This window comes from Macaca fascicularis, chromosome 15 (genome assembly GCF_037993035.2).
Source record: "Macaca fascicularis isolate 582-1 chromosome 15, T2T-MFA8v1.1".
NCBI classification, from domain to species: Eukaryota; Metazoa; Chordata; class Mammalia; order Primates; family Cercopithecidae; genus Macaca; species Macaca fascicularis.
This window is the reverse complement of record NC_088389.1, coordinates 43,130,899-43,155,134: the sequence shown is the minus strand read 5'-3', so window position 1 is coordinate 43,155,134 and position 24,236 is coordinate 43,130,899. Positions and strand designations below refer to the sequence as shown.

The following is a 24,236-nucleotide window of genomic DNA, read 5'->3' as shown; positions in this document are numbered from 1 at the left end:
TCATACACACACACTGTATAACATATATATAATGTAACATAAATATATTGTGCTATACAGTATATACTATAGTATACATATATATATAGAGAGAGTTTATTTATTTAATCTTTTTTTTTTTTGCTCTTAACCAACAAACGAATATCGTTTGTTCCCAGGGCTCTTTCTCTAGGGAAAACAACAAGAAAAGGAAAGGGAGGAAGAGGAGTCCACTTACCGTCCTCTGAACTACCAACACCATAATGGTGGCCACCGTGAAGACGAGGCACAGAGCCAGCGTGGCTGTGGTGAAATAGAAATAGCTGCGGCTGGTGGTCTCCAGGTGGCTGGCCACGGAGCCCGCCGGCACATGGGTGGCTGTGTCTCCAGGAGGGGCCATTCCGTTGAGTGCTTGCTGCAGCCCTGGGTCCATTCTTTATATAGTCTTCCCCACATCACACCTTATCTCTCTTCATCTGATTCGGTCCTGGGCCCATCTCTGTTCCAAGAAGGATTCTCCCCCTGAATCCTGAATCATGTGACTTGGAAAAAAACCTTCACCTGCTGCCTGGCGGAGAAACTCTTCTCTGGGGGCGTGAGTCGAGAGGCGGCAGCAAGGGTGGGGGAGAGGTTCATTTTTCATTGCCAGGGATTAAGTTGTGTGCAGAGAAACTAGCTACAGAGAAGGTGGCTGATGTCAGAGGGCGCGTAGGAAAATGACGGTTCCCCTACTCTGTGTGTGTGTGTGTGTGTGTGTGCGCGCACACACACACAAAGCAACTTCTGTTTAGTTTAGACTCGGCCACAAAACGCCTTCCTGTTCAAGAATCTGCACCTTCTTTCAGCGAGGTGCACCTTCTTTCAGCGAGGCCTGCGCCTCAGAAGCTCTCCCCAGATAATGAGTCCTTGCTGGGTCTCAGGGAGGCCGGATCCCTCGGACTGCAGTGGAATAACTCCAAAGGGTTCGGTTTGATCATATTGGCTCCTGCTGAAAAAGGGACCTGCTGCAGGCTACCTGGGGGAAAAGGGGCGCACAAATGGAGACATTTCTCCAAAGGGGGACTGGCTCATGGCAGTATGAAATTTGTGGTTCAAAGATACTGTCAGAGAGCAGGAATCTGGAAACATCGATCTTTTGAACAAACACTCCTGCAGAATGTTTTGGGATCTGTTAAACCGGCAGATGAACCTGGGCCTGTGATAAAACTCATGAAGAGGGGAAGGAATTGGCAGTGAGGTGGTGTGGTGTGGAAATGTGGGGGCTGTGTGTGTTCTGCGTGGTGTACTATGTGGTGTGTGTGTATTTGTGGTATGGGGTATGTGTATGTGTTGTGTGTTCTGTATGGTATATGTATGCAGTGTGTGTGTGGTGTACGTTTGTGATCTGCGATGCATGCCATGTGTGGTGTGTATGTATGTGTTGTGTGTGGTGGGTTGTGTATGTATGTGTTGTGTGTGGTGGGTTGTGTGTTGTGTGTGTATGTGTTGTGTGTGTATATGACTACTATAATTGAACCTCTACCGTCTCAGGAACAGCGTTAGGAGTTACATGTGGCTTCACTCCACTTCTACCTCCACCCTCCGAGGCAGGCAATATTTATTTTTTACAGATGGGAAAACTGAGGCTCAGGGAGGATGAAAACTATCTCAACCCAAGTCTCAAGTGTTGACCACTGAAAGAACCTGGGTGCATTTTGCAGCCTGCCTGGCTGAAAGCTCGTGCTAAGTCATTCTATCTTCACTGCAACTGAAAGCTAAAAACCTGAAGTGTGGTCTCAGCCCTTTCCCTTCTTAGCCTTGGGCCGTCATCCAAGTCTTTATAGTTCTCTCTGTTCCCTATCTGCATTACAGTCGTCAGGAAGACCAAGCGAGATGATGTCAGAGTACTCCATGAATAAAAATAGATTTGGGGATGGTGTTGGACAATTCCTGTTAAACATACCAAGTGGTCTACTGGGCCAGGTCTGGAATTTAGATACAACAGACAGATTATCTGGGGGACGGAGTTAGGTCACATCTGTGGTTACTAATGATCTCCATTTCAAAACACCATTTAAAATGTTAATCACCACATAGCTGCTGCCTCCAGATGGGGGTCTTTGATAGCTCCATTTGGTATCACCCTGGAAGAAGCTCATTCTGCGTAGCACCTCCTTTCCTTTCTGCTCACTTTTTGGCTGCAGTGCATCACTTTGAGCCAGCAGAGATCCCAGATGCCCTAAGGAAATATCCTGTGTCTAAAGCCGAACTTAGATTATTACCACTGCTGTTCTTGCATAGAACCAAAACTTCTGAGCATCTCCCAAATTAGGTCAGTCTTTAGGAGGTGGTCTGGACATTTCTTCCCAGTGAGTCTGTAAAAGCATGGATCCTGGAGACGAAAGATACATCAAGAGATAAATTGTTTTCCTGGGCTAAATAGAGTAGGGGAGATATACCCATTTTACAGTCAAGGAAACCGAGACCCCCGTGATCCCAAGTTGAGTTTAGTTTTGAAAACAGCATGTTCACATTCATTTGGTCTTGTAATTAAGGTGGGAAAGAGGCAAGCCAGTGTTTTCTGGGGCATGTACCTGGCTGATTTCAGGAGAAGGCTGTGTCCTCTGGTGGGCATGGACAGTGAGTGGGTAGCAAGGGCTGTGTGGTCTGCCCAGAGCTGCTGAGAACCAGTTGCTCCCTTGGCCCTCTTGTTCAGCCCCTTTGATCAAAGCGGAAAACTTCTGATTGTTGAATGGAAGCTGTGGGTGTTGAAAAATAAAAAGGCTTTGCTTGAAGTTCAGGTCTTCCTGAAGGCCTGTGGGGCTGAGAAGGGCAGTGGAAAAAAATGTCTGTCTTACAGTTACCCGTTTTGCATACAGTACAATGTCCTGGGAGGGAAGGCTGACAAGGGGGAAAAATCACCCTTTGTTTTTACTCAACTTTCTGAGCAGTTGAGATTTTCAGATCAGTTCCTAGTACAGTAGTTTGTGGGCTCAATTCATTTCTGTTGCTGTGGCACTCCTTTACTCACAAACCTTCAATGGCTCCCTATTTCCCACCCCCATTGCTCTAAGCCCCTCTCTGCTTTCCAGCTGTTCTATATCCTAGCCTGGCCAACATAGAAATCCATGACCTGTGCTAACTGGCTTCTTTCTGTCTTCTAGTCAAGCCATACGATGTGCAGATGGAAGGAGCCTTTGCAGAATTTCTTGTTGAGTAAGTTTTAAACCCTTTCGGAAGCAAAGCTGTACAAGGAGTATAAAAACATAAGAAAACAGGGTTGCTTTGGCTGAAGCACAGGTGGGACAGAGAGAAGGGCTAAGCTTCACCTGCTCATTCGCCCTTTTCTGGCATGGGGGTCTCTCCAAGGTGAACAAAATTTAGAAACTTCAGAAAATTTGGCTTGAATCCCTCAGTCCACAAAAGGAGGAAACTGGGACACAGAAATGGGAACAACTAAAGGAAGTACACACCAGCAGGGAGAGAGACAGGTGTAAGAGTCCCCTCTGCTCATTCTCTCTCTCCTTTCTCTTTTCTTTTTTCTTTTGACTGAGTCTCGCCCTGTCGCCCAGGCTGCAGTGCAGTGGCGCAATCTTGACTCACTGTAACATCTGCCTCCTAGGTTCAAGTGATTTTCCTGGCTCAGCCTCCTGAGTAGCTGGGATTACAGGCACACACATCCACACCTGGCTAATTCTTTCTTTCTTTTTTTTTTTTTTTTTGTATCTTTAGTAGAGATGGGGTTTCACTATGTTGGCCAGGCTGGTCTTGAACTCCTGACCTCGCGATCCCCCTGTCTCAGCCTCCCAAAGTGCTGGGATTACAGACATGAGCCACCATGCCCGGCCCCCTCTGCTCATTCTCATGCCAGCTCTGCTAATATTCCAGGTGCATCCAGGCTTCCTCTCACGTTTTGCTTGGCTTTCCACTGCTCCCGTTCTTCCTCTCCCTTCTAGCCTTTGCCAACCTGCCTCACTGTCTCCAGGAATGCTTGCCCAGATCTCTCAAGTCCACCAACACGGTCTCTCTGGAACATCTCTATTTTCATGCCACATAACCTAATTGTCTAATTTTCTACTTCTTTCCATGTGGAACCCAAGTGTGTAAACCCATGTAAATGTTGCCTGGCTCATGAGATGAGAGTCCCCGAGGGCCGTCTGCACTTTCCTAGTCTTCTAAGTCTTTGCATGTCAACTTGCATTTCTTGCTGCTGGGCATATATGTAGGGTTGACCTTCAATCTATGCTTCGTGTTTATGGAAAGAGAAAGTTCTGGAAGGATGGCTTATGTAAAGAAATTGTGTGGTGGCGTTCTTGCCTCTCTCTTCTCAACTGTACTCCTTGTCTCTATCCTTCTCCAGAGAATGGCACCATGAGAGTGATCACCCCAGCCTCATTTCAGCCTGGAATTTGCTTCTGAGGTGTGGCTGCAGTGCCTAAGACTCAGTGGAAAAATAGAACTAACCTCTCATCCCTTCAAGAAGGAACCCCATTTTGAAAAATAAAGAGAAGCCAGCAGTAGCCATTCCTCCAACATTGCTTTCCTGTATAAGGGACTGGGAGATCTCTGTCGTAGAGACTAGAGGCCCTCAGGTGTAAGCCCACACCAGCAGTGGCAGCAATAGCACCTGGGAACTTGGTGGCACTTTAAGACCCTCTAGACCTACTCTAATGCAGAAACTCAGGCTGGGGTCTGGTAGTCTGTTTTAACAAAGCACTCCAGGGCATGCAGATGCCTGAGACCATTTGAAAAACACTGATTTAGGGAAACAATCTCCAAGAGATCATTGGTCCAAAATTTAGCCTTTGGGCAGGTAAACTACCACCTCCATTGTGTAGGTAGGGAAACTGAGGCATAATAAAGTTATTGTCTGGCATCATATAGCTGGGTCATGTTGGTTTACAGACTGGTTTTTCTGCTCCCTTGATTGAACTCTCTTTCTAACCTTGACTATGTCTGCAGGCTCTAGAAATATTTTCAGAACCTTTCTGGAATGCAGATATATTTGGAGTAGAATGGAGATATTTTATTGCATTTAAAATCATTAGGTTGGTGCAAAAGTGACTGCAGTTTTTGCCATTAAAAGTAACTTAATACTTTTATTCATTTAAGGTTCTCTTTTGGTGATCACTGTACATGGTAGAAATATATATATATTTTTAACTATGGGTATATGTGAGACAAGGACAGACTCTCCCAGGGTATATTCAAGCAATAACACACGTAACTAAATGGCCTTTTGAGGTGGGAGTGTCCTGTCCCTTTAACTTCAGAGCTCTTTGTCTTACTGGGGCTAACTTGAAGAGATTGGACGCTGGAGTTGAGCCACAGTGACACTTCACTGAGAGGGCCCGGTGAGGACAGGGACAGTGGGAGGAAGATTTGGAACAGGGCTAGCAAACTGAACCACAGGCCAAATCTGGCAGGCACCTATTTTTGTAATTGAAGTTCTATTGAGATGTAATCATGTCCATCTGTGTGTACATCTATGGCTTCAATTCCACTACAACAGCAAATCTGAGTGGTTTCAACAGACCTCATAGCTGGTGAAGTCTGAAATATTTGCTATTTAGACCTTTACAGAGAAAGCTTGTTGACCCTTGGTTTAGAGTATTAAAATAGACCCAAGGCAGGATAACCGAAAGAGATTTGGGAAAAAGAACAGAAATTTATTTCCTAATACACTTTCATGCGGAGAAAAGGGAACTCATTCCCTATTGGTGGGAATGTAAACCAGTACAGCCACCATGAAAAACAGTACGAAGAGTCTTCATAAAGCTGAAAATAGAACTACCATTTGATCCAGCAATCCCTCTACTGGGTCTCTACCCAAAGGAAAACAATCAGTATATCAAAGAGATACCTGCACTCATATGTTTACTGCAGCACTATTCACAATAGCAAAGATGTGGAATCAACTTAAGTTGCTCATAAGCAGATGAATGGATACAGAAAATGTGGTATATATACACAGTGAAATACTATTTGGCCATAACACAGAATAAAATCATGTCATTTGCAGCAACATGGATGAAACTGGAGATCATTATCTTAAGTGAAATAAGCAGGCACAAAAAGACAAATATCACGTGTTCTCATTTACAAGTGGCAGCTAAAAAATTGTGTCACATGGAGGTAGAGAGTAGAAAGGTGGAGAACATAAACTGCGAAGGATGAGTGCTGGGGGAGTGGGAAGACAAAGAGAAGTGGGTTAAAGGGTATGAATATACAGAGGATAGAAAAAATAAATTCACAATAGTATGACTATATTTAAACAAAAATGTACTTTACTCAGGAGATGGACACCCTAAATACCCTGATTTTATCACTATGTGATATATACATGTAACAAAATTTCACATGTGGCCCATAAATTTGCTCAAATAAAAAAAAAGACACCTCTATAAAATCTTCCCTAATGTCTAAATTGTTAACTCATGCTTCATGTGAGAAGATTCTTTTTGGAATTCACTAATTGTAGAGAAGCTATGTGTTCTGGTTGGTGGATGACAAAAATAGATTACTGAAGAAGACAGAGCTGATAGAAAGGTGGGACAGAAGCCATCTGGGAGTTAGATAGATATACTTCCAGTATTGGTGATATATATACGTGTGTGTTTAAATCATATCATATCTATCTATCTATTGATCTATCATCTATCTCTTTATCTATCTATCTATCTATCTTCCTGTCAACCTTAAAAAAGTTTTGAGACAATGTAAAATAAATGCACAGGTATATACTGTAACCATTAACACAAGGTAAAAGGTAGGAGTCAAGATATAAAAGTAGACAGTAAAGTGAATGTATTAAGAAATCCTGTCTGATAATAGTTTTGTTAGTTAAGCATAACCTGTATACTTATGAGTTTCCGGGTAACCAGGGAAAAGAAGCAGATACATTGGATTGCATAACTCTCTTTGGTCATAAAAAGCAGATGAGGTTAAAAGGAGAAATGGATACATTGCTGATTATATAAGTGCTTTGAGATATACAACATATTCCAAAATGCCAGATGAATGTAATCTATGAATTTAAAGCATGCCATTGCAATGAATTAGGATAATGGCAGATTTTACCAAGTGGAAATACTGAAATTTTTTTAATGTAATTTTACGATTTTCAGTGATGCAGAACTAATGATAAACTAATACTAGGGAAGTAGGAGATTCAAGGAAAGAAAAAATAAAAAAGAACATCACTTTTCTGGCTTCTGAGGGCTTCCAGCATAGCTGAATGGCTAGAAAACTCTTTTAGTTACATGGTCCTTAATAACTCCATTGTCTTTCAAAGAAGAGAGATGAGTCTGCATTCTTTGCAAAGCTGGGGAAAGTCCTTCCATATCGATTAATAATGGATGTGGGAAGAGACATCCACTGGGTATTTGAGAGCTTAATATGTGCTAGGCGCTGCCCATATAACAATGAGCAAGTCAAACATCTCTGCTTTCATGTAATTTACAGTAAGGTGGGTAAGACAAGAAATTAAATAAGTAATTATTACATAACGTAATTTATAGTAATAGCCAATTCATGGTGTTATGTGTACACAGTAGGGAAATCTTAAGCTGATCTGTCATTCTCTAGGGGACTTCATTGAGGTTAACTCTTCTACCTCTACACTAGCTTGATGAGTAAGACTCCACCCCAAACTCTTTCTAGGTCATTTCACCCTTCCTCTTCCAGTTTAAAATCTTTTAACATTTCCCCGTGCCCGCAAAATCCTGGTCATGTTTCCTTGGAAGGCCTCCCTGGCCTTCCCCTAAGCTTTGTTTTCAGCCTCTGATTCCATTCCCTCGACTCCAGGCACACTTCTTTATTCCAACCCCAATGCCGGACTCCATTTCTGTGCAGGCGGCATCCTCACTGCGACATCAAATGCCATTTCTTACATCTTTCATTAAAAAAGGAAAAACAAATTACTGCTCATATACTGCCTCTTTTCTGTGCTTCCTCCCTCTACTTCTAGTAAGAAATAAATCCCTCTTTCCTCTGTAGGGTTTCATATCATGCTTCTACCTGCAATCAATAATGATGAGAGTATTAATTATTATTTTATGGTTACAACAACTGCCTACCTTTAGGGAGCTCGTATTATGATCTCATGTGCTAAGCACATGATGCTCATTTCACTTAGTTTTACAATATTCCCATTAATGCTATTATTCTTATTTGGCAGATAAAGAAACTGAGACTTGGGGTTGCAAAATGGGTTTTCCAAGTTTTTACTGCTACTAATCGATGGAGTTGGCATTGTTGCACAGGTCTGCCTGATTCCAGAGAAAGTTGCTGTGACAACTATGGAATTATATGACCTGTATTCTAAGGCAGCAATGTAGGGCTCTCCCCAGATGCACTGTAGCACCTTGAGAATACAGCATGTGGTTTGTACATGTTCATGCCTAGCAGGCTCCCAATAAATGTTTAAACTATACATTTACCTAGTAATTTTAAATACAAAATATCAGGAAAAACACGATTTGTTTTAAGGTTTTTTCTTTTTTTCATTTTACAGAAATCCAAAAACGTAGGACCATCCCAGAAAAGAGATCTCAGCTCAGGCCTGGCTTTTTCTCTGGTTCCCTCTTGCTGACTTCCATCCTCCAAATATCTGTCTCTCCCCACCCTGCCTTTTGCCTCTAAGTGCATGTACTCACACATGTTTTTGAAACAGAAGTAGACAGAAAATGTTGCACATAGATGTCTCAGGGGACTGGGGACTGGTGCCTTCTTGGAATGGTTCCTGGAACATAATCGGTGTGCAAAAACTTTGGATGAACAAATGCTATTTCAAGAAAGAAAGAAAGAGAGAAAGAGAGAGATCTGAATCTGAGTACATTTTAGAAGTTCAATATCTGAAGTTTTTTGAAAAGAAGAATGGCTCATTTCTGAGTTACTGAAAATTTTCACATGTACAATCAATCAGGCATCTGTCCTCTGGTTATGCTAGATTTATGGGCTTTGCTGGTGGTGGAGGCAGGTACTGAAAGATCTAAAGCTTTGTTTTCTGATGTTAGCAAAATCAGGAAGTGACCTTTTCTCTTTAAAGTGGGCTAACATTTTCTTTTTTTTCAATTTCTATGAAATAGAAAGCTTGGTGGTGTTGGTTTTGAAGTAAAAATCAATGTATCTTTGCATGGATAGGGCAATTGAGTAAGCTATATCAGATTGAACAGGTACATTAGCTGTGCAGTGGTGCATGTATTCAGTTGTGAAAAGACAAGCAAAGGAGAAACAGGTGAACCACAGCATAGAGCACCAATTCATTTTTCAGTGATTTTTTTTCTTTTTATACTTTTAATTACTTTGCCTTCTTAACATTGAACTTTCAGCTGTGCAAAGAAAGGGAGGATTGGAAGACAGTAATTGCCCACGTGTGGGTGTTTGCTTGATGCCCATGGGCAGAGGGGCCAGAGAGGGGATAGTCAATGTGGGGGATGCAAAAGGTGTTGAAAATGACTTTGAGTGGAGCAAATTTCTCTGGGAAATTTGTATTCAGTGAAGCTATAGAAGACTGAATATTTGAAGAATAGTTCAAAGAAGTGTCTAGGAAATGCAGATCTGACTTCAACTCCCCTTCCGCCTTCTACTCCAAACCAAACATTTATGAAGCCCTGCAATAAGGTAGGTGCTTGCAGCCTTTAGGGGGGCCACTTAGTCACCCCAAGTCTCAGTTGTTCTCACTGGTAGCATGATAATAATCATTTTCACGTTTAGAGTGGTTAAAGGATGGATATTGTGTGTTTAAAACACCTGAAAACATCTCCTTGTATAATACATAGCGGGCACTTAATTTACATTTGTTGAAAGGATCTGAGCCTTTTCTGTTTGTTTTTCCTTTTCTTTTTTTTTCTGAGGCAGGGCCTTGTTCTGTTGCCCAAACTGGAGTACAGTGGCATGATCACTGCAGCCTTGACCTCCCGGGCTCAAGCCATCCTCCCATCTCAGTCCCCTAAGTAGCTAGGATTGCAGGCATGTGCCACTATGTCTGGCTAATTAAAAATACATTTTTTGTAGAGAGGAGGTCTTGCTATGTTGCCCAGTCTGGTCTTGAACTCCTGGGCTTAAGCAATCCTCCTGCCTTGGCCTCCTAAAGTGCTAGTATTACAGATGTAAGCCACCACACCTGGCCAGGTGTGAGCCTTTCTTATGTTGACTTGAAGTGTGAGACTCCAAGCTAGCCAAATAAATCACTGGGCTACATCTCCAGACAAGAACAACTCTTCCTTCTTTCTTCTCAAATCACCCAAGATAATCTTTTCACTTTTCTCCCATCTTCCACACTCTGAGTTATCCATTTGTAAGCTGTTGATTTCTTTGGGGACATTGTCCGCATGAACTTTTTGTAAAGCGTCATTGATTTCACCATTCTTCCACTCAAGCTTCACCAAAAATTTGATGTTTGTTCTTGCTTCAATTCTAGCAGAATTTACTTCATTCTGATATGGGAGCTTTTCAAACTGTATTTCCTTTTTAGTGCCTCAAACTAAATCTGTTTCAGACATGTTATAACAAGTTAGTAGGCCGGGCGCGGTGGCTCAAGCCTGTAATCCCAGCACTTTGGGAGGCCGAGACGGGCGGATCACGAGGCCAGGAGATCGAGAGACGATCCCGGCTAACACGGTGAAACCCCGTCTCTACTAAAAAATACAAAAAAAAACTAGCCGGGCGAGGTGGCGGGCGCCTGTAGTCCCAGCTACTCGGGAGGCTGAGGCAGGAGAATGGCGTAAACCCGGGAGGCGGAGCTTGCAGTGAGCTGAGATCCGGCCCCTGCACTCCAGCCTGGGTGACAGAGCAAGACTCCGTCTCAAAAAAAAAAAAAAAAAAAAAAAAGTTAGTATGAGTTTATTTTGGTGCAAAACATTTTTGAACTCCATGGAGTTTGTTCACAATATGCATTTTTCATAAAATTTTTGAAGACCTCTTGTATTTATCTCTTTTGTTTTCACATTTTATATATTTTCATTTCAAATGAAAAATGTATGATTGTATTATTTTTATAACACAATGCATTATATTGTATTATGTGTTTTTTTATAAAGAAGGTACTGGAAACAACTCTAATCCTTACCCATAGAGAAGACATAAGTAACATCTTGGGACCATACGGAATATATGTTGTACTGTTGTTTTCATTTTTAATACCTGTGGTTTCCTATTTCTCGTAGGAAAATCTAGTATTTCCTTATCTAAATACCATGTATGACTTCTCACTACCTCTTTCCAGGGAATGTGGAATATATAAAAATAAAATTAAATTTCTCCCTCTGAAGCCAGCTCACGGATTAGTTGACCCAGCCCTGTGTGCCCTTTTCTGTGTTCTCCAAAAAGTTGCTTTCCGGCATAGCCCATTCGGTTCTTCACTTCAAAAGATGTTAGTGTAGCTGATGAACAGCTGGATAGAATGGGAACTGGGAGAGAATAAAGTATCAGTCTGAAGGGCTCACTGTGCCAATTTGGCGGCACTATAGAAGAGAGTTCCTCTGCTCTCAGAGTGCTGGAACCCATGCATGGCTGGAAAAGCAGGAAGGACTCTCTTGGCCTTGAGCTTCTCCCATGAAGTCCTGCCTTTAAATTTCCCTGTGGATGTTTATTGGAGGATCCAGGCTGAGCAAAACTGGCCCAGCTCTTCTGGACTTCATGGGACCAGGGGAGCCCTGTGTTCTAGTCTACATGGATTTTCTCTTATTGTCTTTTTCTCTTTCTTTCATGTGATGGAGCTTGGTAAACATTTTTGAGGGATGGTAATAAAGCCTAAATGTTAATACACTTAAAACATTGAGGGAAATTGTTGTCTAGGCTGTGTTGGGACTGGAGGCTAATTGATTAGCCACAGTCCTGGTTCATTCACACTGCTGCCTCTCAAACTTTAACTGTACATAAGAGTCACGTGGAGACCTTGTTAAACTGTAGATTATAATTTAGAAGGTCTGTAGGGAGGAGGTTGACTGTGTTTCTCACAAGTCCTGGGAGAATGCTGATGCTGCTTCTCCAAGATGTGTACTTTGAATAGCAAGGAAAGGTAATCAAAGTCACATGACCACAGTGGTCAATTTCACTTAGAAGAGTGTTCCAGAGGAAACACAGCAGGCCAAGACGGCAGCATCAAGCATATCATCTTTTTGGTGTGAGTCTTCATGGCAGTCCAAGGGCCAGGCTCCTTCTCCCACCAACAACACAGGTGTTGTTGTTGTAAAGACTACAGGATTAAATATGGGAACCATCCTAGCTTAAAAACTCAAAGCTCCAAAGGAACCAATATCTGTTATAACAGCATCCAGTTCTTGCACTGTGGGAAGCCTCAATCTATGTCTTCCCTCCAGGTATTCATATTCATTCACAGTTTGCCCGGTGTAGAATCAGTTTATCAATCAGATGTCATTTTCCTCATTAACAATGCCATTCCACCTTTATCAGGGACTAGCTTCCAGGGAATAGTGCTGTAAGGTTACCCCATAGTCATTTTCCTACAGAGAAAGCAAAGGCATTTTATTTATTTATTTATTTATTTTTGAGACGGAGTCTCACGCTGTTGCCCAGGCTGGAGTGCAGTGGCGCGATCTCGGCTCACTGCAAGCTCCGCCTCCTGGGTTCACGCCATTCTCCTGCCTCAGCCTCCTGAGTAGCTAGGACTACAGGCGCCCGCCACCGCGCCCGGCTAATTTTTTGTATTTTTAGTAGAGACGGGGTTTCACTGTGGTCTCGATCTCCTGACCTTGTGATCCGCCCGCCTCGGCCTCCCAAAGTGCTGGGATTACAGGCTTGAGCCACCGCGCCCGGCCAAGGCATTTTATTAAAACTTGACTTATACCTATGTCTTTATAGCAAGAAAATAAAATATAATAATAATAATAACAAAACAAAACAAAAACTTTACATATACCAATTTGTTTTAAGTTCGTGAGCATACAAAGCCACCAGGAAGTCTACAGTAACCCGTCTCCCTTGCAGTTAGAGTGAGGCCATGTGGCCAGTTTGAGGCCATGGAATGTGGTTGTGAGTTAGGTATTTCTCTGAGCAATTTCTCAGCTAGCTAGATGGCTGCAGGCAGATGATCCAGTAAACTTTACTTAGTAAAGGACTCCAGGGAAGACTTTTGGGGATGATGAAGCCTCAAGGTGAAGGGAGAACAATAGAATGAGCAGAGAGGTATCTGGTAAGAATTGTGTATGATATAACTAGCTTAACCCTATAATTTATTGTTTAAGCCAGGATATATAAGAGGTAAAGAGGGGCCTCTTTTATTAATAACCACAATGAATTACACTGAGACAACAGGCATAAATGGAGATTTTCCTAGCCAAACCATGACATATAAGGTCATTCTAGCTATAATCCCTGTTGTTATCATTCACGAAATTCTTCAGTGAAAAGCAATGTGATTTATCACTGTGTTTAGAACTGTGTGTATGTGTGGGAGGAAGGGGTATAATGAAGCATCGAATCTGGCTGCTAGGTAGATATGGGCAAAATCAGAGACCGTTCATGGTGATCTATTCACATTTGATTAGTATGAATAAGAAAATTCAGGGCTACAGAGATGATGTTCCAATGTCACATCACAAGCCGATGGTTGAACCAGGCCTCAAACCCTTGATCTCTTTCTTTTTCCATTGTTCCACTCTACCCCTTTGCATTAGTCGGGAAAATACTAGGATATGCAGCAGTGACAAATAATCCATGAAATATCAGGGACTTAATAAAATAAAAATGTATTTCTCACTTGTTTGAAGTATAATAGGTGACAAGTAGCCCTGGTAACCTACAGGGTGGTAATGGAGGGGAAGACTGGAATATTGCACATGGAGTATTTTCTGGATCAGGCATGGGAATGACATATATATAAAATCTTTCTCTCTCTAGCACTGCTGTCTGCATTCTATTAATCAGGATTCGGTCATGTGACCTGCATCCAAGTACAGGTAAGGGAAATGTGGTCCTTCTTGTGTGTCCAGGAAGAGGAAATGATGTGGTGGACATAAAGCATTTTCTTTGCACACCTTTTCAGAACTATGCTTTAACAATTGTGTAAGAAACTATATAAGTAAGATTGAAGTATCCATGAGTGCAGCAAAGTGTCCCCCACCCCCACTCCCATCCACTGTAGGAGACTGCATTAGTCTTCTTGGGCTGCTATAATAAAATACCCTAGACTGGGTGCTTAAACAACAGACATTTATTTCTCACAGTTTTGGAGACTGGGAAGTCAGAGATCAGAGTGCCAGCAGGGTCAAGTTCTAATGAGGGCCCTCTTCATGGCTTGCAGATGGCTGCCTTCTTGCTGCATCCTACATGGTGGAATGAGAGGGAGCAAGCTCTCTGGTCTCTTCTTGTAAGGGAACTAATGCCAACACAAGAACCTTCCCCTTACAACCTCATGTAAATCTAATTACCCCCAAAGGTCCTACCTCCAGATATCATCACAGTGGAGGTTAGAGCTTCAACATATACATTTTGGGGGGACACAAGCATACAGTCCACAACAGATAGCTTCTTTCATTTCTTTCCTATGCCCAGGATACTCTGCAACTGGAACTATGCACATTTGGGTTGTGGCCCACCTGTGAATCTGGGAGCTGGGACTTCTGGTTATGTGTCTTCCTGATGCACCAGCCTCTTGAAATGCCTACCTTTAGAGCTCTTGAAATAAGGAGGATGAAGGAAATTTATGAAAATGGTTGTGAAATTTATGAAAAGTGATTACTGTGGCACAAAGGGAGAGTGGTTGTCTGTTCATTCATTTAACACATTTTTTGAGCACTAAATGCAAGACATTATTCTAGAACTAGAGACACAAGGGTGGACAATAACAAACATTCTTGCTGCACACATCCTCAAGGAATTTTTTCTCTTAGTTGACAACATATACATTATTTTTGTGTTTATTTGAATAATACTTAATTATGGGTTATAATTAGTGCTATGAAGAAAAGGTACTAGTCATATGAATGGGCATGATCGGGGCATCCAATCCAATTTGGGGTATGTAAAAACTTCCTGGAGCAAGTAACATTAGCTTAGAGATCTGAAAGATAATTTGGAAGTAAAGTAATAATTGATGATGTGGTTGATGATGATAATGATGATGGCATTTATTGAGACCTTACTATGTGTCAGGCTCTGTTTTATGAGCCTTGCATGTATTATCTTGATTATTTCATACAGCAGGGGTGTCCAATCTTTTGACTTCCCTGGGCCACACTGGAAGAATTGTCTTGGGACACGCATAAAATATGCTAACACTAGCGATTGCTGATGAGCTGAAAAATTGCAAAATACCTCGTAGTTTTAAGAAAGTTTACAAATTTGTGTTGGGCTGCATTCAAAACCATCCTGGGCTGCATGTGGTCTGCAGGCTATGGGTTGCACAAGTTTGCATTACAGTCATTCTACAATCTAGTTATTAATATTACTCCCTTTCTGTTTTTTTTGTTTGTTTGTTTGTTTAAAGACAAAACTAGCTGGAGAAAAGAGAGTTGCATCTCCTACCAAAAAGGAACAAGTACAAAGACCCTGTGGTTGGAGAAGACATGGCATATAACACATTTGAGGAACTGAAGGAAAGTATTTGGAATTATGCTGTGTACAATGCTAAAGGAAAAAGACTTCCTCCTTTCCCATCAAAGTGAGAATGTGTTGGGGAGGGAGGAGAGAAGGAAATGTGGAAGTTTGTGTTTGAATGTTAAATGTAACAGTCTATAAAATATACTTACCATGTAATATGAACTTATGGAAAATTTGATTTAAAGAGGTTGTGTCTGGATTCCTTGTAATGTTACTGCAAGATCTCAGAGAAATGTAGGCTTTTGGAAGATGTGTAAAACCCCAGTTTCAAGAGAATGGGACTCAGGTTTTGCTAGTACTTTCCATCTTTTGAAGCTAAAAAGTTGGGTATGGGAGCTACTGAGGATTTTTAAAGAACAGAGTTTAAGGAGAATACTCCCACTTAACCTCATTTAAATTTGCAATGTGTATTGGGGAAGATAGCAATTTTGTATAATACAGTGATAGCTTATCTAGTCTGGCTCAGCGTGTTTCACAGGAGGTTAATGGGAAAGGTTTTCTCATCTCAAAAAGTGATCAGCTCTCTTTGAAGTTAGAATTTGAGTCTCTATGCTAGGCAGCATTTTGTTTTCATTTAACTGATTTAGTTGTGAAATGTTCTGGCATTTCTTAATTCTGCAGAGGAGGTTTGTTCCTTTGAAACTGAGATGTATGTGTGCATTATTATATGTGTCGCACACATATTGACACATGTCTACATATCTGATGGATCCGTGTGTTCACTCATTTACTAGCAAGTATTTATTCAACATCTGTTATATGCTACATTCTGTGAATGCTTCAGTGAACTCACCAAATAAGGTTTCTGTCTTCATAGCCATGGAATTGACAATCTGAGGGTGCTTATATAGACATAAACAAAAAGATAAATGTAGAAGTAAAAATGTTATTGACTACTAAGAAGAAAAAAAAAATAGGTTGGTATGTATGAGGAAGAATAATCAGATTGTCTACCTAAGAATGAGTGGTGTGTTTGATAGCTTCTGTTTATCCCTGCAGCCCCTCCTCCCACCCTTCCTTGCCCTTCCTGGGAGCCTTTCTGCATGGACTGCTTTAAAGGGCTCCTCTGCTTCCAGTGGGGATTGGCCATTGAGATGGTTGGTGAAGAATGAGGCTGGGTTATTTACTTTCCTGGCTCTCTCCAAGCCATATCTCTATTTGATTGAAACTCTCCACTGAAGGCCATCAACTCTCAATTCTTTAAGGTGGCCCTTACACTCACCCTCTCTAGGTTCTGGTACATTCCCTTCCCTCCTGCATCCAGTCTCCCCAGCTGATGGTAGCCATGGGGTACTACACTATCTCTTGTTGGTGTCCCTAAACCCTGTCCATAACTTTATATATGGCTTCTTTGTGAACATTTTACCCCATTTGGAATACGACACCTGTTTCCTGCCGAGGTCCTGACTGACGTATATGCAAGAGGGTCTTTTTGAGGATGTGGCTTTTAAGTCGAAGTCTGAAATGTCAGAAGTTGTGGACCAGACGATTAATGGGAAGAAGTGGGTTTTAGAAGAAAGAAAGAATATGCATGAAGGCCCCCAGGATGGAAAGAACTTTGTATGTTCAAGGGACATGCAGAGGAGGAACCTATATTTAGGGACAAAGGACAGGTGGTGCTGGATGAGGCTGGAGAAGTGAATAAGAACAGCCACATCCCTTTGGAGATGCTGTTAGGGAGTGTAAGCAGGATAATCAATGACACTGTGTTTAGCTGAGCTGAAAATAATAGGGAAGACTTTCTGGAGTTGGTGGACTTTGAGTTGGACTTTAATGAACAGATAGAGAGAACTGTATTAGGCAGTGGTATTCAAAATAGCTGGTCTGTGTCTCAGTGAGATAAAAAACTTGTGCTTGAATGTAAATCAATACATTGCTTTCTTCACCAAGGCAGCCTTGCAGTGGGCCACCTGGCATTCGTAGGTAGGAGGTAGAGGAGAAGAGAAAGAGAAATTTGGTAAAGCAGATGCAGTCAAACCAGCTCACAGAATGGTACAAATACCAGGATAAGGAGTTGGGACTTTATGCTGTGGGCAATGGTGGTACATTGAATTTCTTTTTAAAAGAATGGCAAGATTAGAGCTATAGTTAGAAAGATAATCTAGCGTGATGTCAAGACTGGGTAGATTCAAGGGAGGAAAGTGTGGGGCAGTGATCAGAAACACTGTGGAAGTTCAGTTCTCTCTTTTGTGGTTTCATTAATTTAACAAGGTCTGTTTTATCTTTGAAATGACAGCTGTGGCCTAAAATGTGCTATTATTTACTGTCACCTTCCCATGCGAACTTTTGATGATGATGTTGATTTTTGATGAACAAAGCCAGGAGTCTTCAATAAAATAAAACAATAAAACAGAAGTCTTGAGAACAAAAGTGAATTGTGGTCTGCTAATTTTCAGTGTATTTATTTATTTTTTTTGGAAGTGAGGAGAATGTCTATTCTGTAAACATTGACTTGGGCAAAATATGAAATTTTACAAAGACCTAGCACTTTCAGAATAATGTCAAAGGATCACGCAGAGAAATCTGGTGAATTATCAGCAGGTTATTTGTAGATAAAAGACAGCAGGCTGGGTGCAGTGGCTCATGCCTGTAATCCCAGCACTTTGGGAGGCTGAGGCAGGCGGATCAAAAGATCAGGAGATCAAGATCATCCTGGCCAACATGGTGAAACCCTGTCTCTCTAAAAATCCAAAAAAATCAGCCAGGCATGGTGCCACATGCCTGTAGTCCCAGCTACTTGGGAGGCTGAGGCAAGAGAATTGCTTGAACCTGGGAGGCGGAGGCTGTAGTGAGGCGAGATTGCACCACTGCACTCCAGCCTCCTGGGTGACAGAGCAAGACTCCATCTCAAAAACAAACAAACAAACAAACAAATAAAAAAACCACAGCAATTACTTTTACTATAAAGGCTGCAAATAAGATTTATAGAAGAGAAAGGGGTGAGGTGGAGGAGGAAAAACAACTGCCGGCGGTCTAGGGAGTGAATCTCGTGTGCACATTTTCTGGGTAAACTGATTGGCTGGTATCAAGTAAATATTTCAGGGTGGACAGTATTTCTTTGAGAAGACAGGCTAGAGATGTCAAGGGCAACCATTCCCATTGTTTATGGATTCTCTGCAAAGCCTGGAGAGTCTGGCTGAGGCACACATGTGACGGACTTCTTCTCTGTTTTCTTGGATCATCGCCGTAGCACCTTCACCACTTTCTTCATCAGAACTTCTCAGTTATCAAACTGATGTTATCGAAGTGATGGGTAGTCCTGAGCATGGTGTAGGTGCTCAATAATGCTCTTTAAAACACATGCACTTATGGGCACACACAAGTTGGAATGGTGACAAGTGCCTAGTCACATGTCAAAGAAGCCTGTAGAGCAAGCATGTGCAACCCACACCTCCCAGGCTGCATATGGCCCAGGACGGCTTTGAATGTGGCCCAACACAAATTTGTAAACTTTCTTAAAATACTATGATATTTTATTGTGATTTCCTTTTTAAGCTCATCAGCTATCATAAGTTAGTGTATTTTATGTGTGGCCCAAGACAATTTTTCTTCCTCCAGGGAAGCCAAAAGATTGGACACCTCCGCTGTAGAGGATTCTGTTTGGTGACTGGCTTTAGTTAAGGGAATAGAGTTGTCTTCAGACCTCATGCGCCAGGCTCTTTCCCTCCCTGCTTTGTGTGTGATTCCTCTAGAACATACATCCATGCTTCACTCACATCTGCCATTAATAACCTGTCGATGGGATCTGTACTTGTTCTGTGATGTGTACATTTTGGACCTTTTTCATAGAATACTCTCCTATCTTAAGCCTGCATACATAATTACTATAATCTTTCTTTCTTTCTTTCTTTCTTTCTTTCTTTCTTTCTTTCTTTCTTTCTTTCTTTCTTTCTTTCTTTCTTTCTTTCTTTCTTTCTTTCTTTCTTTCTTTCTTTCTTTCTCTTTCTTTGCTTCCTTTCTTCTTTCTTTCTTTTTTTTTTTTTTTGAGGCAGAGTTTTGCTCTGTTGCCCAGGCTGGAGTGCAGTGGCATGATCTCAGCTTACTGCAACCTCCGCCTCCCGGGTTCAAGTGATTCTCCTGCCTCAGCCTCCTGAGTTGCTGGGATTGCAGGTGCCCACCACCATGCCTGGCTAATTTTTGTATTTTTAGTAGAGATGGGGTTTCACCATGTTGGCCAGACTGGTCTCGAACTCCTGATTTCAGGTGATCTGCCCGCCTTGGCCTCCCAAAGTGCTGGGATTACAGGTGTGAGCCACCACGCCTGGCCTTACTATATTTTCTATAAGGCCAGACTCCAAAATCACTCTGCAGTCACTTCTTGAAGCCATTTCTTATTCCCTCACTTCACAACAGTCTCCCTTCTCTAAATGCTTCTTAATAAATTTATCAGCACATCTATATATTTATTACTTTTGTCAATTCATTCAGCAAACATTTCTTGAAAGCCTACTCTATTGTTTAATGAATGTTTACTAAGTGCCTTTATTATTATTATTATTATTATTATTTTTGAGACAGAGTCTCGCTTTCTCGCCCAGGCTGGAGTGCAGTGGTACAGTCTCGGCTCACTGCTGACTCTGTACCCCCGGGTTCAAGCAAGTCTCCTGCAACAGCCTTCTGAGTAGCTGGGATTACAAGTGTCCGCCACCAAGCCTGGCTAATTTTTGTATTTTTAGTAGAGATGGAGTTTTGCCATGTTGACCAGACTGGTCTTGAACTCCTGATCTCAGGTGATCTCTGCCTGCCTCGGCCCCCTGAAGTGCTGGGATTACAGGCGTGAGTCACCATGCCTGGCCCTTTATTATTAGATATATTATTCCATTCATGACTTGAAGCCATTCTACAGGTAGGGCTGTTATTGCCATTTTACAGATGAAGAAGCCTGAACTTAGGAAGATTATGTGGCTTCCTAGAGGCAGGCAGCTAAGTGGGTTAGTAAGGTGACCAACCATTCTGATTTGCCCAGAACTGAGGAGTTTCGGCAATTGTGAACTTTCAGACTCTTTGGCAAGCCAGAATGGTCAGTCAACTGACCTAGATTTGAATTTTGCTCTTTGCTGACTTTGACCTTAGGCAAATTCCTTCACCTCTCTGAATCTATTATTTCATCTGCAAATTTTGGTCCTGAGAAAATTAAACAGGTCATGTGTATACAATGATTAGCACAGAGGAACATCTCAAAAAGTAGCAGCTATTATTATCCTTAAAAGGTTTTAGGCTTTTAGTTATTTGGGAATTTTGTGCCTGGGATCTGTGCTTTCAGCAAATCCAAAAGGAGAAATGTTAATATATGTGGCATCAAGTAGAGATGACAGCTTCAGAGGCTGTTATCATGTTCTTTTCCTTTGCAACTAGACGGATGTTAGAGAGAAAGGAGAAGGCATTTAACAAGTAATTATACAATTTCTTCATTAACTGACAATATTGTGAAGAAACACCGGGTTTTCTGTAAGCCTATTGAGGGAGACAGGGGTGTGACTGATCTGGGTAGTCCAGGAAGGCATCTCAGAGGAGGTGATTTTTACGAGCTCTGAAGGGCAAACAGCTGGGTGACTATGAGTATGGAGGGTTTCAGGTGCTTTCAGTCAGAGGGAATAGCATTTAGAAAAACCCTGAGGCTGGAAGGAGTCTGGCATGATTGAGGGTCTGAAAGGTGGCTCTTGTGGTTGGAATACAGAGAATGAAAGGAGAGGCTGTAGTTTCTGGCTGTGATTCTGGGCCCTCTGTGAGTCCTTGAATCAACCTGACTGTGCTAATGTCAGGGGTGTTGTTTCATCATCATTACTACAATCTGCATTATCACAGCACCTGTCCATAGAGCTCTCACTATGTATCAGGCACAGTGGTAGGCACCTTCCACGCATTATTTTATAGAAACTTCCCAACAGCCCTGGGAGAATGGCATTGTTATCTTTGTTTTACTGATAAGGATACTGAGGTTCATGGAGTCCCTTGACTTGCCCAAGTCATATAGTTAGTAAGTAGAAGAAATGAACTGGAAGCTAATTCCATTTTATTATACAACCCCAGTCTATACCACACTTGTTGCTTCTTCCACAGTCCCCCTCTTCCTCCTCAACTCCAACACTCAGCAAAGTGCAAATTGGTATTTGCTCAGTGGATTATTGCTATGATTATTATTTTGCTCAGCAGATGGCACATTTAGGACATCACCTCCCCTGAAAGTGGTACAAATAAGGAATAGGAAACACCAAAATAAGACACCCTGCATCGTGGAATAGGCATTTACACTACAGGAAGATGAAATAGAATTGAGATAAGTTGTTGGATGATGGATCCAAATGAATTACCTACAAATGAATACTTAAGGACAGAGTGAAATACTAAGGTAAGTCTGTCATCTTTGAGTGACATCACCTTGGCCACTGGCTGTCACATGAAAAGTTCCACACCCAAATCCTGGCTTATGCATTCAAATGTTTAAGAGCTGCTTCGCTAACTTATTAGTGCACACTTTCTCATATGTAATGGGATATAACGTCTCCTCCTTGGTTCGTTGGGAGGATTAAATGAAAACACTCATATGGAAATATAATGTTTGGATACATAAATGAGTTTTGCTTTATTATTTTAACTTAGCCAGTGGTTCTCAAAATGTGGTCCAGAGACCCCTAAGTATCCTTGAAACACTTTTATCGAGCTCACAAGGTCAAAACTATTTTCACAGTAATACCAGCATGTTACGGTTTGTTTTCAAACTCATTCTCTCATGTGTGTAAGTGGAGCTTTTCTGAGGTTGCATGATGTATGATATCTGCAACAGACTCAAGGAAGAAGCAGGTGTGAGAATCCAGCTGTCTCATATTAAGCCAGAGATAGAAGAGATTTACAAAACTCTAAAAAATGCTAAGAGCATTTTTTAAATGTGATTTTTTCATAAAAATATGTTAAACTATTTCTGTAAGTCTTTACCTATTAATTTATTTTAAAATAACAATAATCCATTAATCCCACTGTAATAGGATTATTGCTGTTGTTTTAAAATAAATTAATAGGTACAGATTTTTAAAGTTTCTCAGTTTTTATTTCTAATAATATTCATAGATAAAGCCACATGCACACAAGTTTTTTGGAGTCCTCAATTTTTGAAAGGCTAGGGAGTTTTAAACCAAAATGACTGAAAACTACTGACTACATTAACATTTAGGACACATTGATTCCGTGTTGCCTACTCCCAGTGCAATAAAAATAATTTGTAATTAATCCTTAGTAATTCTGATAAGAAAATGCCAACAGCAATGATGTGAAGGCATCCTGCTGCTTTTAAAGGAAGCAAGAGTTAATATGCAGAGAGTTAAGAGCTATTTCACAAGAATAATTACATCCGGGTACACTTTAACCCAAGGGCATGGATTGCAAAATGTAATTAGAACACATTTCTCAAATATTGTTTGCTACTTCTTTAATAGAGGAAAATCATATATTAATAGAACAAAATAAAAAAGGAACTCCATTTCTTGGAATTTCACTATGCCAGGCTTCTGACCAAGGGTATGTGATAGCTTCTTTCCTGCAGTCTTGAAGTGGGTCTCCTCACAAGCAAAGCAAGGCAACCTGCATTGTGATCCTGATTTTGCTATCAGCCTGGTGCTCTCCCTGGGGTCCATTTTTTTCATGTAGGTAGGGAGAGAGTATCTCTTGGGTCCTTCCTCGAGAGACTCATCTGTATTGAGACATCTGAAACAGAATTAGGAGCAGATAAAGAGGGCATTTAGGAAGCCAATGCAGTGACGGCCAAGATCAAGACTTTGGATTTACTCAAAGAGAGGCCCATAGGAGCCCAAAGAGAGATTGTAGAAAACCTTGCATCCAAAATTCCAGGAGGGATTAAGGGAAAGTAATGGGTATGTATAAGGAGCAAAGTAGGAGTTTACTTGAGAAGAAGCTGTCACATAGTTGATGAAAGCAGGCAATCCCTGAGTAGCACATGGCCACTTCTAAATCCAGCAAGGACATTGGGGAGGTCCCCTTGCTGGCTTATGTCTAAGCTTGACTTGTCATCCTAAAGGAAACACATACAGTCTGGCTCCACTTTCTGACAGTACGGTAACTTCTTTTGTTAGGTTATGGATTGGAATCTGTTTATACGCAAAAATCTTAAAAGGAAGAAACATACTCCAAATGTTGGTCTCAGTCTTGCGATGCATTCTTGTGTTTATGGCATCATCCAGTGACTCAGCATTGCTTTTTGGATAGGGTACAAATGCTTCCTGGTCTCTTTCCTGCTGTCTTTGCAAGTTTGCTCCTGAGGGCTTCTGCAGGCACACTCTCCCCTTCAGCTGACTGAAACCACTTCAGATCCTTTAAGTCCCTGTGGAGCTTGCTCTCACACTCAAGCCTTTGCACATGCTGTTCCTTCTACCTGGAGGCCCATTCCTCTAAACTGACTGACTGGCTAGCTTTCAAGTTCTCAGTTTAAATGTCATCTTCTTAGAACCATCTTCCCTGCAGACTAAAGTAAGCTTGTAGTTTATCTACCTCCATTATTCTCTCTCATGGTACCTTGTTTTGGGACTTCTTAATACCTGTCATATTTTATAATTTTTGAGATAATTTTTGGAAATGAATTGCCACTTTATCAAGTTGAAAAAACATGCTGAAGGTTTATAATGAAAACAGCAGTGCTCTGCCTGCGAATCTCTACCCCACTTGGTCCTGCTCTCCAGAGAAATCACTTGGAACTGTCTTAGCTA

General features: G+C 41.5%; 1 protein-coding gene across 3 annotated transcripts in view; it reads right to left on the bottom strand.

Moving 5' to 3' along the window:
- TNFSF8 (TNF superfamily member 8) overlaps window positions 1-700 on the bottom strand; it is a 39,121-nt gene extending 38,421 nt beyond the window's left edge. For all 3 annotated transcript variants that reach the window (XM_005580960.5, XM_005580959.5, XM_074018106.1), the window contains exon 1: window positions 218-700. In XM_005580960.5, coding sequence (XP_005581017.2) covers window positions 218-412 — 195 coding nt within the window. In that variant the 5' untranslated portion in view covers window positions 413-700. The remainder of the gene's footprint in view (window positions 1-217) is intronic.
- Between the last annotated feature and the right edge of the window lie 23,536 nt (window positions 701-24,236).